Source organism: Cynoglossus semilaevis, chromosome 3 (genome assembly GCF_000523025.1).
Source record: "Cynoglossus semilaevis isolate Cse_v1.0 chromosome 3, Cse_v1.0, whole genome shotgun sequence".
Taxonomy (NCBI): domain Eukaryota; kingdom Metazoa; phylum Chordata; class Actinopteri; order Pleuronectiformes; family Cynoglossidae; genus Cynoglossus; species Cynoglossus semilaevis.
In genome coordinates this window covers 5,387,493-5,401,594 of record NC_024309.1, presented here as the reverse complement: position 1 = coordinate 5,401,594, position 14,102 = coordinate 5,387,493, and the positions used below count along the sequence as shown (strand labels likewise).

The 14,102-nt window shown below is 43.3% G+C and overlaps 3 protein-coding genes across 3 annotated transcripts in view; 2 read left to right on the top strand and 1 right to left on the bottom strand.

The window, feature by feature from the left end:
* Positions 1-1,010: 1,010 nt before the first annotated feature.
* On the top strand, positions 1,011-3,080 carry LOC112486878 (uncharacterized). The gene has a single exon (XM_025054682.1). The coding sequence runs from the start codon at positions 1,011-1,013 to the stop codon at positions 3,078-3,080; it is 2,070 nt and encodes a 689-aa protein (XP_024910450.1).
* A 2,346-nt stretch (positions 3,081-5,426) lies between these two features.
* Positions 5,427-11,339, top strand: pdia4 (protein disulfide isomerase family A, member 4). Its single transcript, XM_008307553.3, has 10 exons — positions 5,427-5,696; positions 6,634-6,823; positions 6,921-7,126; positions 7,214-7,352; positions 7,441-7,646; positions 9,633-9,791; positions 9,879-10,030; positions 10,106-10,262; positions 10,352-10,585; positions 10,698-11,339. The coding sequence occupies exons 1-10, from the start codon at positions 5,621-5,623 to the stop codon at positions 11,111-11,113; spliced, it is 1,935 nt and encodes a 644-aa protein (XP_008305775.1). The 5' UTR covers positions 5,427-5,620; the 3' UTR covers positions 11,114-11,339.
* Positions 11,340-11,396: 57 nt separating this feature from the next.
* Positions 11,397-14,102, bottom strand: part of si:ch211-217a12.1 (alanine aminotransferase 2-like) — a 9,352-nt gene continuing 6,646 nt past the window's right edge. Inside the window, exons 8-11 of the mRNA XM_008307552.3 lie at positions 13,802-13,976; positions 12,622-12,777; positions 12,412-12,524; positions 11,397-12,338 (exon numbers count right to left, since the gene is read on the bottom strand). Coding sequence (XP_008305774.1) covers positions 12,248-12,338; positions 12,412-12,524; positions 12,622-12,777; positions 13,802-13,976 — 535 coding nt within the window. The 3' untranslated portion in view covers positions 11,397-12,247. The remainder of the gene's footprint in view (positions 12,339-12,411; positions 12,525-12,621; positions 12,778-13,801; positions 13,977-14,102) is intronic.

Sequence of the window (14,102 nt, the reverse complement as noted above, 5' to 3'; positions counted from 1 at the left end):
TTAGCTTACTGCTAAGAGACTTTGGTTGATCTCAGCTCCTTCTATGCGACTGTGTCTGTTTGTTTTTTTGGTGTCTGATGCCCTTTCACTTCCTGCCAGGTCTATAAACCACATACTGCAGGCAAGAAAGACAGATACACGTGTCTCATGTTGTCATTAAACACCATGTGAAATAGTTTTTTAATAATAAACATATGTGACCATATCAAGTGATGGACATACCTGCCAACTGTCTGCTGGTTTGGAGAACGAGAAGAAAGCGGATTTGCTCCACTTGTTCCCTGTGTGTGCTCCTAGCTGCCGTGAGAAATCACCTTTTCAAGATGAAGGAGGTGACAGCTGATCAGTAACCTGGAGGATTTGGCCCATGCAAACCATGAGCTAAAAGGAGAACTCCAGCTAATGAATGTGTCCCTCTCAGAATCTACTCGCAAACTGCGAGAAGTCAGCAAAAGTTATAAAGTGAATGCGGAAGATACAGTCGGCCGTAAGTGCCGTGAAAACCAACACGCCCAAGCAATACCTGCTCATTTTCCTCCACTGCCAGAGAAAAATTCAGAACAGGAAGACTATTGCGATAAAGATACTGAAAATCATCTTGGACAAAACCAGACAGCCCACCATATCATCCTAGACCGCTACAAAATGACTCCATCAGATAGTCATGCTGGAGCCATACCATACTCGTCCAGAGCCAAATCCCTTGGCACACCCAAGCCGGTGTCTTATGACATCCCGGATTCATCAGCGGATGAACTGGACCATAGATTGGTGTGTGTCAATTCGGTGGAGTGAACGCTGGTGCGACTAGCTGCCGCTGCTCGCCGGTAAGGACGTCTTGCTACTGCCGATCATTGCGTTTTCATCCACAACGTGGGTTGGCAGAGCATGGATCCTGTCTGTGCCTGGTTCTTCCTGCTCCCCGTCTACCTACCAGTGGCGGGTCTGCGGGTCTGCTTTGCTACTCGGCCTCTGACTTGCTACGGCTACGCTACCACTGGCCGGGTCCTATGCCAGAGGCACTCCACCTCCACCCGGACATCACCTTCCACCATCGCCGGAGATATGTCCACCGAGGGTCTCGCCGGAATTTCCAGCTGGGCAGCTCCACGGCGATCATGTCCCTCTGGTCCAGTCTTCGACCGCGAACTCGTCGCTCTCCACTCTCCATCGGCCGGGCTGTCAACCATAACGTGCTAGCCTGCTTAGCTCGGTCGGCTAACACCACCACCAACTGTGACAGCACGCCTCTCAACTTTGCCCTGCTCAACATTCGCTCGCTGACAGACAAGGGTCACCTCATCCAGGACTTCATCACGGACCGTAAATTGGACTTCTTCTGCCTGACAGAGACGTGGCAACAGCCCCAAGACTTCTCACAGCTCAATGAATCCACGCCTGACGGGTTTGTTTACATCTGTCAACCCCGTGCTTTCGGACGGGGAGGTGGTCTCGCGATAATCTATCGCGAGAAGTGGAAAGTCTCGCCGGTATCTGTGCCTGTCTCTGCCTCATTCGAATCCACTGTCTGTGAGCTGTCTGGACCCACTCCAGTCATCATCGCCGCTGTCTACCGCCCTCCTAAACCGAACAGTGACTTTTTAACTGATTTTGCTGTTTTTCTCACCCACCTATCCTCTCTGTCCCCACACATAATCCTACTAGGCGACTTCAATATCCACATGGACAACATCAACCTGCCTCTCACCAAGGATTTCACCTCCTGCCTACAGAGTTTTGGCTGTCAGCAGCATACTAACATTCCTACCCATTCCAAAGGACACACTCTGGACTTAGTCTGCTGTTCTGGCGTCACTCCCCTTGACCTAACAGCTGATGAACTCCCCATAACGGATCACTTCCTCCTCACCTTCACTGTGAATCTCACTCTCTCTATCCGTAAAACACCTCGTGTCATCTCTTACAGGAATATAAAGAAAATCAACCCCACCACCCTGACTACAACTATCAACTCCTCCTCCCTCCTCAACATTCATAGTCTGTCCACCCTTGATGATCTGGTCTCCAATTATAACACTGGACTTCATACTATCCTTGACACTCTCGCCCCGTTAAAAAACAAATCTGTCTCCTTCACCGTCTCTGCTCCTTGGTTCACTCCCGACCTCCGGCTCATGAAAGCCAGAGGTCGGCAGCTTGAACGCCTTTACAGAAAAACTGGTCTCACAATACACAAAGAAATGTACAATAATCATCTCTTAAGTTATAAGGATTCAATTTACACCGCCAAATCACAATACTATTCCAACCTAATCACAGCCAACAAAGGAAACTCCAAATCACTTTTCTACATTCTTAACAAGAACACCAAATCCCAGGACTCTCTCCCCGCCCACCTATACACCACATCCTTCTGTAATGCCATCATGTCATTTTTCAATGAAAAAATCAATAAAATTCACCATAATCTTGGTACATTGCCTCCCCATACCCCCCCCCCTGCCCCTCCCCCATCCATACTTTCCCTTTCCTCATTTTTGCTCCCCACTCCTACAGAAATCTCCGTTCTAATCAAGAAATCCAAACCTTCCACCTGTCAACTGGACCCCCTCCCCACTCAACTTGTTAAAATCTGTCTTCCCTCTCTGGCCCCCCTCATCACTGCCATCATCCACTCCTCTCTCACCACTGTGTTTACCCCAATTCTAAAAAAACCTGGTGCTGACCCCTCCATCTTCAACAACTTCCGTCCCATTTCCAATCTACCCTTCATTTCCAAAATCCTTGAAAAAACAGTTGCATCTCAGCTCCACTCTCACCTATCCCACAATAACCTGTATGAACAGTTCCAGTCTGGTTTCCGCCCACTCCACAGCACTGAAACAGCACTCACAAAAATTACTAACGACCTCCTCATGGCTTCTGACTCTGGACTCCTCACCATCCTCATCCTCCTCGACCTGTCTGCAGCTTTTGATACCATCTGTCACACCACCCTTCTCAGTCGACTAACCTCTATTGGCATCTCCCACACTCCCCTTGACTGGTTCACTTCCTACCTCTCCGGGCGCACGCATTTCGTGCAGCTCAGGTCCCTAAAATCCCCTCCCCTGGAGTAGACCACGCGGTACGCCTCCCTTCCCCCATATACTTTGATAACATCACAAGCACTGTTTCATTGTACCTGAGCGCATCTTGGTGCGCGTACACAACACCCATTCACACCTCCGTGAGCGCATACACGCCTCACGTGTTTCCTGTTGCCGTTCCTTCTACCTCGCAGTTCTTCTTCCACTGCGCAGTCGCGTATGTGAACACGCCTCAAGGGCTCAGTCGCTTGCTTGGTGGCTAAGAGGCAACATCTCTCTCTCGTACACGACCACTCGTGTACACACGCACATAAGTACACACACACAGACACACACACCTACACACGCCTTGTTTTGTTATAATGATCATTGTTTATGAGTTCAATCACCGTCATTAACTTGACAGTGTTGTATAAATAAATTTGATTATTTTTGTAAACTGTGTTTGTCTGTGTTGTTACTTTATTCATTGAAGCCACCCAATTTGCCAAGAACTCTCAAAATCCTTCAGATATTTAATTGTTATTGGATACTATTGATTTTAGTATATTTGTAATACTTCAAGTAATACATTATTGCTATATTAGTAGGTTAAAATAATAATTAAAGATAACTTTAATGAGACTGGTTGTGTTATTAATTTGAGACTGGTTGATAACACCGAGTGCTCCTAAGCAGCACTCGACAAATTGCACCTACAAGTGCCTGCACCAGTGTTTTTTTTTTTTAAAGGTTAATCCAAAAATAGTTCCATCGAGGGCAACTGGACGAAGTAGTAGAAAAGATCAATAATTTTTTTAACTTTGTCTTTATGATACAGGACCTTTTAGGACTTCAAACGAGAGAGGAAACACAAAGGTATTGAAAAAGTTCTCCATCAGTCAATTAGATAGTATTAAATATCTTAAACAAGATTTTTCCGTACGATCAGATCCAAACTTGAGGCGGAGATGACACAGTTCCCACAGCAGAAAGGTCATCTGAGAAGCACGACCCCCTCGGAGATTGTACCTGAATGTGATAACCCACAGCAAACTGAGCAAAGAAATTGGAACTTTCCAATCAACAGGGAGCTTCAGATGTATCTAAAAGGTCAAAGATGTCTATCCCTCTCAGATTCACCATCACACACTCACAAGACCCAGGCTGTGCAGAGAGCGGTGGTGGTAGAAGTGCTGGTACATGAAGATCCTGAAGGTGTATAGTTGGATCAAATTTGACAAATGCAATGCAAACCATCCAAAACTCAGGAGTGTTAGAGCTTCAGTTCTTAAGTTAAGTGTTGTGGATGAAATGTATTCATATGTTCATAGTTTATAGAAGTATGCAACATATATAATCATGTTTTATAATAGAATAAATAATCATAAGAGATGTGCTAAAACATATAACCAGCTTGAACATAAAATGCTGCTTAAAGCTAAAACTGAAAATATGCAGCTGTAAGAAAAGGAGCTGCAAGGTTGAGGTGCACCAAGGTTTGTTGTTACAAGAGGAGTACTTGGTGAGATGGGGATCAGAAACTAGTAGATCACAATTTGACAACGGCTAGGTTCATGGTTAGAGCATAGGGTCACAACAACAGCACCTAGGTGCGATAAGAACAGGATGAGAAACCAAGGGAGTAGATGTTGTTGTCAAAATGTATGTGTGTGCGTAGAACAAACGAAGTCTGTACCACTTGACATGTACCCCCTGGATGTTGGAGAGAATAAAAGAGCCTGAGTTTGGGGAGAGAGGAGGATTCAGCAGTCAACCCCCTGACTCTCCGCTGGACTCTCCCTGTGGACAGGTGAACGATCTTTGTCTTTTCTTTGTACTTTGTGAAAGTTCTAGATCAACGAACCTGGGGTGGTAAAACCTTACCACGACAGTGTATACTGCATGATTATACTCTGTATTGGTTTTTTAAATTATTATTATTGTTTATCGTTCTGTTTTTAATAATTTCTGGAACTAACTCGAATAAATCCAACCATAGTGTCAGGGAGCATGATAGCTGATTATTGCGTTGTCCTGATTTTGATTGAATTTGTGTTTAATACGTTTTGGTATATATATTTAAATGTGTCTCTAAAGGTAAAGGAAAAGATTGGATGAAGAAAAGGAACCAGGAAAAAAGAAGCCTTAAATAGTCAGCTGTTGTAGTCGAAAATACATTAGAGTAACATTTATTTGCAAAAAAAGTATTAACCAATTACAAAATTTATATATTTTTAACTCAAAAATGTGAGAGACAGGAAGGCAAATCATTGAAACCGTCCAATGACATCCTCCAACGTCTCTGAGTCTGGACTGGAGTGGCGCTCTATGATTGGAGGGCAGCGAAGGCCATCAGCCAATCACAACATGGCAAGTCAGACAAGTTCCAGACGGAGGAGGCGACGAGTGTGATTTCAGAAAGTGATTAGTTTGTATGAAATCACACACGACTTGCAGCGTTAATCTGGACAACACCAGCGGCGAGCACTTTAATGACTCTGCACTGACGGATCAGATCAGATTAGCTGCTATTTTGCACAGAACGAACTACTAGAACTGCGCACCATCACAATCATCATCAGTGGACAATGAGGAAGGTTGCTCTGCTGCTCATTGTGCTGCTCGGCGTTGCCCTTTTCGCAACTGTCAGTAAATGTGAAGATGGTGAGTGTTTACATCTTTAATTGCAGTCGTTGTGTTATTTTTCTGCAATTATTTAAATATGTGCGAACTACGCTAAGTTAAGTTGTTAATTGGCCATGCAGTGGGTTCATTTACAGCTTTTAGCAACATGCTAACAGTAAGGTTTGCTAATGTCAACAGAACTCACTTTCACACTGAGATAATTCCAACTATATATATAGCAATTGTTGAAATAACTATATATAATTTACTAAGTTCTACTACTGCGTACTATTATGTGACTTATCACCTTTGCACCAATGTGCATACAAATTAAGGATTTTTTTTCAGTATTCATCTTTTCTATTGTAAATTCTTGTCAATTAATTGATCTCATTCTGAAACTTAGAACTAGTTCCCATGTAAGTCCTGTTTATTAGGGATTCACATGGGAACTGCTCCATCCTTAAATCAAATCAGTTACTCCAGGCGTTTGCTTTGCATTGCAAGTTGGAACCAACTATTAAAGTTCAAACATAAGATTTGAATGTGGAGAGGTGGTGATATAAATGGTTGGTTTATGAGATTACAGTTAAATTACCATACATTCCACACAATCGTGAAACTAAAGACTGCCATGTGATGTCAAATATACTGAGGTGATTCAAACACATTCAACACGTTCAAAACATTTGGTTTGCGTTATAACCAGGCGGGGTTGGTGGTGTTAGTTAGTTGAGCAGGTCTGAGCACTGCTGGAATTTTCACAGAAAAGCCACTGGATATGAACAGAAAACAAATTCAAGGATCACTTCAGTCAAAACTGTTCCAACTAATCTTTTCATTTCACGTGTGCAATGAAGTAATTAGCGCAGCAGTCCAATGTGTAATTCTCTCACTCTGCCTGTTGGTGGCTGCCACACACTGACAATTACACTTCCACTTACTGAAACCTGCAAAACGTTTTTTTTTCCTCTAGACCTAACAGAGAAGGAGGAAGTGGATGATGATGATGATGATGATGATAACGAAGATGATGACGACGATGATGATGACGATGATGACACAGAAGTGAAAGAAGAGAATGGGGTTCTAGTTCTCACTGACAACAACTTTGAAACTTTTATTGAGGGAAAGGACACAGTTTTAGTGGAGTTTTATGCTCCGTGGTAAGTTTAACCTCTTCAGCACCACCAATGAATGAATAAAGAATCTTAAAAATACCAATTTCAATTCTTAACCTACTTGGTGAAAACATCCTCTCAGGTGTGGTCATTGCAAGCAGTTTGCGCCAGAGTATGAAAAAATTGCACAGACTCTGAAGGAGAACGATCCTCCCATACCTGTGGCTAAAGTGGACGCAACAGTAGCCACTACCTTAGCAAGCAAGTTCGACGTGTCGGGTTATCCCACCATCAAGATCCTCAAGAACGGGGAGCCGTTGGACTACGACGGAGACCGGTCACAGAGCGGTAAAAGCACATAGTCGTTCAGCACGGACACACTCTTGTCCTTATACAGTATGGAAGTGACATGTGTGAACTTGTGTTTTGCTACAGCCATCGTTGAGAGAGTGAAAGAAGTGTCTCTGCCTGACTGGAAACCTCCACCTGAGGCCACGCTGGTGCTGACCAAAGACAACTTTGATGAGACAGTAAACAATGCAGACATCATCCTGGTGGAGTTCTACGCCCCATGGTCAGAAAGGATGCTTTAATTGTTATTGTGAATATCAGATGTTTTAAACCAGTTCCTAAAAGGTTCTCCTCATGTAACTGGCCTCCAGGTGTGGGCACTGCAAGCGCTTGGCCCCAGAATACGAGAAGGCAGCCAAGGAGCTGAGCGAGAGAAGTCCTCCCATCCCTCTGGCCAAGGTTGATGCCACCTTGGAGAGTGAGCTCGCCTCACGTTTTGGAGTCTCAGGTTATCCTACCCTGAAGATCTTCAGGAAAGGCAAAGTGTTTGACTACAACGGACCCAGAGAGAAGTATGGTAGGTCACCAACTGTCAGTACCTAAATCTGATTGTACTACAGCAATATACACTCACCGGCCACTTTATTAGGTACACCTGTCCAACTGCTCGTTAACACTTAATTTCTAATCAGCCAATCACATGGCGGCAACTCAGTGCATTTAGGCATGTAGACATGGTCAAGACAATCTCCTGCAGTTCAAACCGAGCATCAGTATGGGGAAGAAAGGTGATTTGAGTGACTTTGAACGTGGCATGGTTGTTGGTGCCAGAAGGGCTGGTCTGAGTATTTCAGAAACTGCTGATCTACTGGGATTTTCACGCACAACCATCTCTAGGGTTTACAGAGAATGGTCAGAAAAAGAAAAAATATCCAGTGAGCGGCAGTTCTGTGGGCGGAAATGCCTTGTTGATGCCAGAGGTCAGAGGAGAATGGCCAGACTGGTTCGAGCTGATAGAAAGGCAACAGTGACTCAAATAACCACCCGTTACAACCAAGGTAGGCAGAAGAGCATCTCTGAACGCACAGTACGTCGAACTTTGAGGCAGATGGGCTACAGCAGCAGAAGACCACACCGGGTGCCACTCCTTTCAGCTAAGAACAGGAAACTGAGGCTACAATTTGCACAAGCTCATCGAAATTGGACAATAGAAGATTGGAAAAACGTTGCCTGGTCTGATGAGTCTCGATTTCTGCTGCGACATTCGGATGGTAGGCTCAGAATTTGGCGTCGACAACATGAAAGCATGGATCCATCCTGCCTTGTATCAACGGTTCAGGCGGGTGGTGGTGGTGTAATGGTGTGGGGAATATTTTCTTGGCACTCTTTGGGCCCCTTGGTACCAATTGAGCATCGTTGCAATGCCACAGCCTACCTGAGTATTGTTGCTGACCATGTCCATCCCTTTATGACCACAATGTACCCAACTTCTGATGGCTACTTTCAGCAGGGTAATGCGCCATGTCATAAAGCTGGAATCATCTCAGACTGGTTTCTTGAACATGACAATGAGTTCACTGTACTCAAATGGCCTCCACAGTCACCAGATCTCAATCCAATAGAGCATCTTTGGGATGTGGTGGAACGGGAGATTCGCATCATGGATGTGCAGCCGACAAATCTGCGGCAACTGTGTGATGCCATCATGTCAATATGGACCAAACTCTCTGAGGAATGCTTCCAGCACCTTGTTGAATCTATGCCACAAAGAATTGAGGCACTTCTGAAGGCAAAAGCAATTGTTTAAGAACAACTATAATTCATAGTAGTTATAAACATATGGTTCTTCAGTGAAGCCGAGTGTGACATAATGTTCAGTTCCAGATTATGCAAACTTAACTTAAACCTTTAAAAAAGTAATCTATAACACAGGTGTCAAACTCCTTTGCAGTATTAGTGATGAATGCACCATATTATAGCACATACATTTTTGGTTGCTCTTTTGTTAGTCTAGTAACAAACAACTATTACTGATGTGCGTCAACAATAATTATCTACTAATCTAGTAATACTACTAACACTAACCTATCTACTACCTCTAACCAGCTAATCTACAACCACTGTCCAAGTTTACCATATTCATTAACAGTGTGTTGCTACAATTACTAACTACTGATACAATGCCTTCTTTCCATGTCATTGTATGTTCATTCATGGAAATGCTCCAGTGCTGATCTTAGAGCTCCTGTGTATTTTTAGCATTTGCATTATAGTTTGTGTATTATGCAGAAAAGACACGTGTGAATTGTTAAAACTAAAACAATCGTGTGGATCAAACATCGGCTCACACACCCTGATGATCTATTGTTAGTAGATTCCTGCTCGTCAAGTACAGGGTTCAAGGAGTTCTCTCCACGCTGCCAGTATTTAATCTGAAAATATCAGACAGGTGCAGAGAGGCAGCTGTCAAACAGCTTCAGCAAAGCTTTGTAAGATGATCTGTGTGCCAATGTGCTTCCTGCTCAACAGGAAGTCAATTCTACATCTTTCACTTTCTCTCCAGGCATCGTTGACCACATGAGTGAGCAAGCAGGACCTCCTTCCAAGCAGGTCCAGGCAGCCAAACAGGTGCAGGAGCTCATCAAGGATGGTGACGATGCCGTGATAGTCGGATTGTTCTCCAGCGAACAGGACGCAAGTTATGAGATCTACGTCGAGGCGTGTGAGTCAGAACTCAGGTGGATGTGAGTCATTAGGTTTCTTTAAAAAAAGGGGCTTGGCTGTAACTTTCTGCTCATCTGTCTGGCAGGTAACACACTGAGAGAAGACTTCACCTTCCGTCACTCCTTCAGCTCTGAAGTGGCCAAACTTCTAAAAGCGTCTCCTGGTCAGATTGTTATTATTCAGCCTGAAAAGTTCCGCTCTAAGTACGAGCCAGCATCACACACAGTCACTGTGAAGGTACTGCATTTTTATTACAACAGATTAGATTTTGATTACAGTGCAGTTTTTAAGGTTAGTGAATCAATTTCACAGGAATCTACAGCAGTGTCAGAAGTTCAGGACTTCTTCAAAGATCACGTGATCCCTCTGGTGGGCCACAGGAAACCCAGCAATGATGCCAAACGATATGCCAAACGCCCCCTGGTGGTGGTTTACTATGGAGTTGACTTTAGCTTTGACTACAGGAAAGGTAAGTCTCAACAACCACCAGTAGGTGATAAACATCTTTGAACTTTCAGACTCTAAATCCATTTTCACTTCACTTCTTACATTTGTTAGCTACTCAGTTCTGGAGGTCAAAGGTACTGGAGGTGGCCAAGGACTATCCAGAATATACATTTGCCATCGCTGATGAGGAAGACTACGCCGAGGAGCTGAAGAGTATGGGTCTAAGTGAGAGTGGAGAGGAAGTGAACGTGGGAATTCTGGACGAAGGAGGGAAAAAGTTTGCTATGGAACCAGAGGAGTTTGACTCAGACGTGCTTCAAGACTTTGTCGTGTCATTCAAAAAAGGTAATTTTTTTTGTTTGAAGTCAGAAGATTAAACATTTTAAAGGACTGGATCATATAGAAAAGGAAATGGCTTTTCTTTAAGATGTCACTGAAGTCCATTTCTCCTCCACAGGAAAGCTGAAACCTATTATCAAGTCTCAGCCAGCGCCAAAGAACAACAAAGGTCCAGTGAAGGTGGTAGTTGGAAAAACCTTTGATGATATTGTAATGGACTCCCAGAAGGACGTCCTCATCGAGTTTTACGCTCCGTGGTGTGGCCACTGCAAGAAAATAGAGCCTGAATATTTGGCTTTGGGCAAAAAATACAAGGGGGAGAAGAACCTTGTGATCGCCAAGATGGACGCCACAGCCAACGACGTGCCATACGACAGCTACAAAGTGGAAGGCTTCCCTACGATATATTTTGCACCCAGTAACAGCAAGCAGAACCCTGTCAAATTGGAAGGTGGGGACAGAACAGTGGAAGGTTTGAGCAAGTTTGTGGAGAAACACGCCACAAAACTGTCACAGAAGAAAGACGAACTTTGAATCATTTTCTCAAGCAGAGACTTTGAGGAACAGGAAAAAGGGACCTTAGTGAGATCGGGGCAGTGTAAGTGAGTTACAGAGATGATTCCTATGTTCAAAAATTCATTTGGTTTCTGTTCATTCCAAGAGATTTGACTTTTTTTCAGTTTCTGAAGGCATGTAAGCACTGTTGACAATTTTTAAATAAAACACAAAAAGTTGGCAGCTTTGTGTGCCAACACTTGAAGTGTGTACACGCTAGTGCTTTCTTTTGTACCAGAAATCAGAAGGTGATTTGACTTTGTTTAAGGTAATTCATTACTTTAATATAATATTTGCTACGTCCTTTGAGGTTACACAGCTTCACCACCTCCTTCTCCAGTAACTCGGACTACACATTAAACATACATTATCTGTATGATCAGCGGTAGAAATCCAGGTCCCATCAGCCCCACAAATGAAAGTGACACCTTATTAAAGACAATCAGCACCAACTTTGTGACGTGACTTACAAATCTTAGAGGTTTACCTTTCCTCTCCCATCTACAGGGTGACACCAGTGACAAGAGTGCTCCAGATGTGGCCAATAGAAACAAATTGAAAGATGGGTAATAATGCTCACCTCTGGCTTCCTGTAGTCTCTTTTTCACAAAGTCAAAATTACCTGGAGACTAATATGAGTGTCAAGCCTGGACAGAAGATGACAACACAGCTGTAGCACATACAATTCAACTAAATGAAAATGTGTTTACAAAAAAAAAAACTACTGTGGGCAGAGTGCTCACACTGGACAGGGACTTTATCCAAGTGCAGTGACTGATTCACTGGCCTTACCGTGGCTCCATTAAAACTTGACCTGCTGCATAGTTTAAGACCTGTGTGTTACAGAACAGATGAAGCTGTACGGCTCCATGTGTCATTTATCACCTAATCTGATTAGGTTAGCATCATAACAGATAAAAGTGCATCAAGTGTAGGATGCAATGAAACAAAACTAGACAAAGCAGTATTTTATCTTCTACATGTTACAAAGAGAATTATGACATGTACATGTTTTCACTAGTTCAAAAGATGTTTTTTTCCTATAATGAAACAGATTTCAAGGCAATTGAAGATCCAGGGGTAAATTGATTGGGTTGGGAAGACAGTGTGTTGTTAGGAAAACTCCTGTGTAAAGCGCTGATGGAACTGACTGATCCTCTCCAGCATGAGCTTCAGTTTCTCAGTGGGAGGTAAGATGGTCATTCTGGAAAAAAGGAGAAGAGAAATTGTTTGATTTTTATGTTAAATGACAAAACTACTAGAGCTGGTGCGCTCACCTGAAGTGGAAGGTTCCCTCCTTTTGCCCAAACCCACTACCTGGTACCAGACAGATGCCCTCTTCATCCAGAAGCCTCAAACAATAGTACATGTCTGGTTGGTGACCACTTTCCTGTAGACGCAGAAACAGACACATTTGCACATAAATGTTATCAAATACTATACAGCCGTACAGTATATCAGTGTGATGGAGCCGCTGAAGTGCAAACCTTAGCCTTGTCTATGGCCTTCTGAGGTAGAGTGATGCGGGGGAAAGTGTACATGGCCCCTTGGACTGGATTACACACAATGCCAGGTACTGTGTTAAAGGTCTGTTCTGTTAACCTGGCTTTTTCTGCTAATGCTGCCAACACCGCTGTCTTCTCCTGAAACAAATGAAAATGGTAAAAAAAAATTGTCAGAAATTGCGTGAATGATTATTTGCTGTTAAGCCAACTCCCAAGACTTATTTGCTTCAGGCAACAGACATTATTCAGTTATGTAATGCATTCATATATGTATTGATCACCTGACCAGCTACAGTATACCATCTCCTTTATTGTGATGTGCCCTCGTCTGTTTTTAATCTCTGAGACCTGCTTTAATGTGCAGAGATGTTTACCGACTTAAAGGTGTTGATCAAGGTCATTGTCAATGAGGAGCAGACAGTAAATGGGCTGTGTCAGATGTGCGGCGTAGATGTCGTCTCCACATCCATGCGTGTCTACACTACATTCACTACAGAACATTATCTTTGACTTAATTTATCCCACTATAAATCTGCAGACTGCCAAGTCAAAGTACCTATAGCTATTAAGCTAATGGATGTCTTGGACGACATCATGCTTTTATCATTACAACAGCATCAATAATGCAGATACTGTACCACGCTACTTTGGACACGGCAAATGCTACGCAAGACACAAACCAGAAGAAACAAAGTAGCTTTAATGATACGATATGAAAAAAGCTGATTATCTGCAGTTGACGCAGTGCCACGTGGGTGTCTTGAACTAACAACTTTGAGAGCATCAAGAAAAAAACAACACAAATATGTTTTATTCCCAAGGTATAAACTGATGAGAGTCACTACCTTGAAGACACAAAGTCCCTTTGGTTGACACACTGAACCTCATTTCACCTTGTGTTTTATACCTTTTTTTAATAGGACTATGATCTTTTTACAACACCCATGTTGTAATACTGGACCTTCAGTTTAGCCCTAAGTGGAGTCTGTTCAACATGACGAGGACGATAAAGACTTTTAATCCACATTTCTCATGTTAAACCCTGACTGAGTGCAAAGATAAAACATGTGGAATGACAATCAAATACAAAAACAAATAACACATTTTTCTTAGCATCTAATGATGAACATGTAAAGGAAAGGCTTTGTGTGTTTTATCAGACCTTTATGAACGTAGGATAGGAGGGCTCTTCAGGCCGTGGTGAGTTGACAACTGTCTCCAGGAGAGCCTGCCCTGGGACAGGGGGACAAAGACGAACTGAGACCAGCTTCTGAAGTTGAACTTTCACCCCGGGGTCCAGGTTTAGAACTTCCATGTATCCTCCACGGAATCCACACCTGATAAAAACAGAGTTGTTTTCTTTATTACTGCAGCTGCTGTTTCTGTGTTGTTCTAACAGAAATGCATGAAGGCTGCACACAAACTGTCTGCAATCTACTGATAGAGAGTTACCCTAAGACGCT

Coding starts and splice junctions, on each gene's coding strand:
- pdia4 (XM_008307553.3), top strand. CDS start 5,621: ATGAGGAAGGTTGCTCTGCTGCTCATTGTGCTGCTCGGCGTTGCCCTT. Junction 6,824..6,920: donor GTGGAGTTTTATGCTCCGTG/GTAAGTTTAACC, acceptor ACATCCTCTCAG/GTGTGGTCATTGCAAGCAGT. Junction 10,263..10,351: donor TAGCTTTGACTACAGGAAAG/GTAAGTCTCAAC, acceptor TACATTTGTTAG/CTACTCAGTTCTGGAGGTCA.
- LOC112486878 (XM_025054682.1), top strand. CDS start 1,011: ATGCCAGAGGCACTCCACCTCCACCCGGACATCACCTTCCACCATCGC.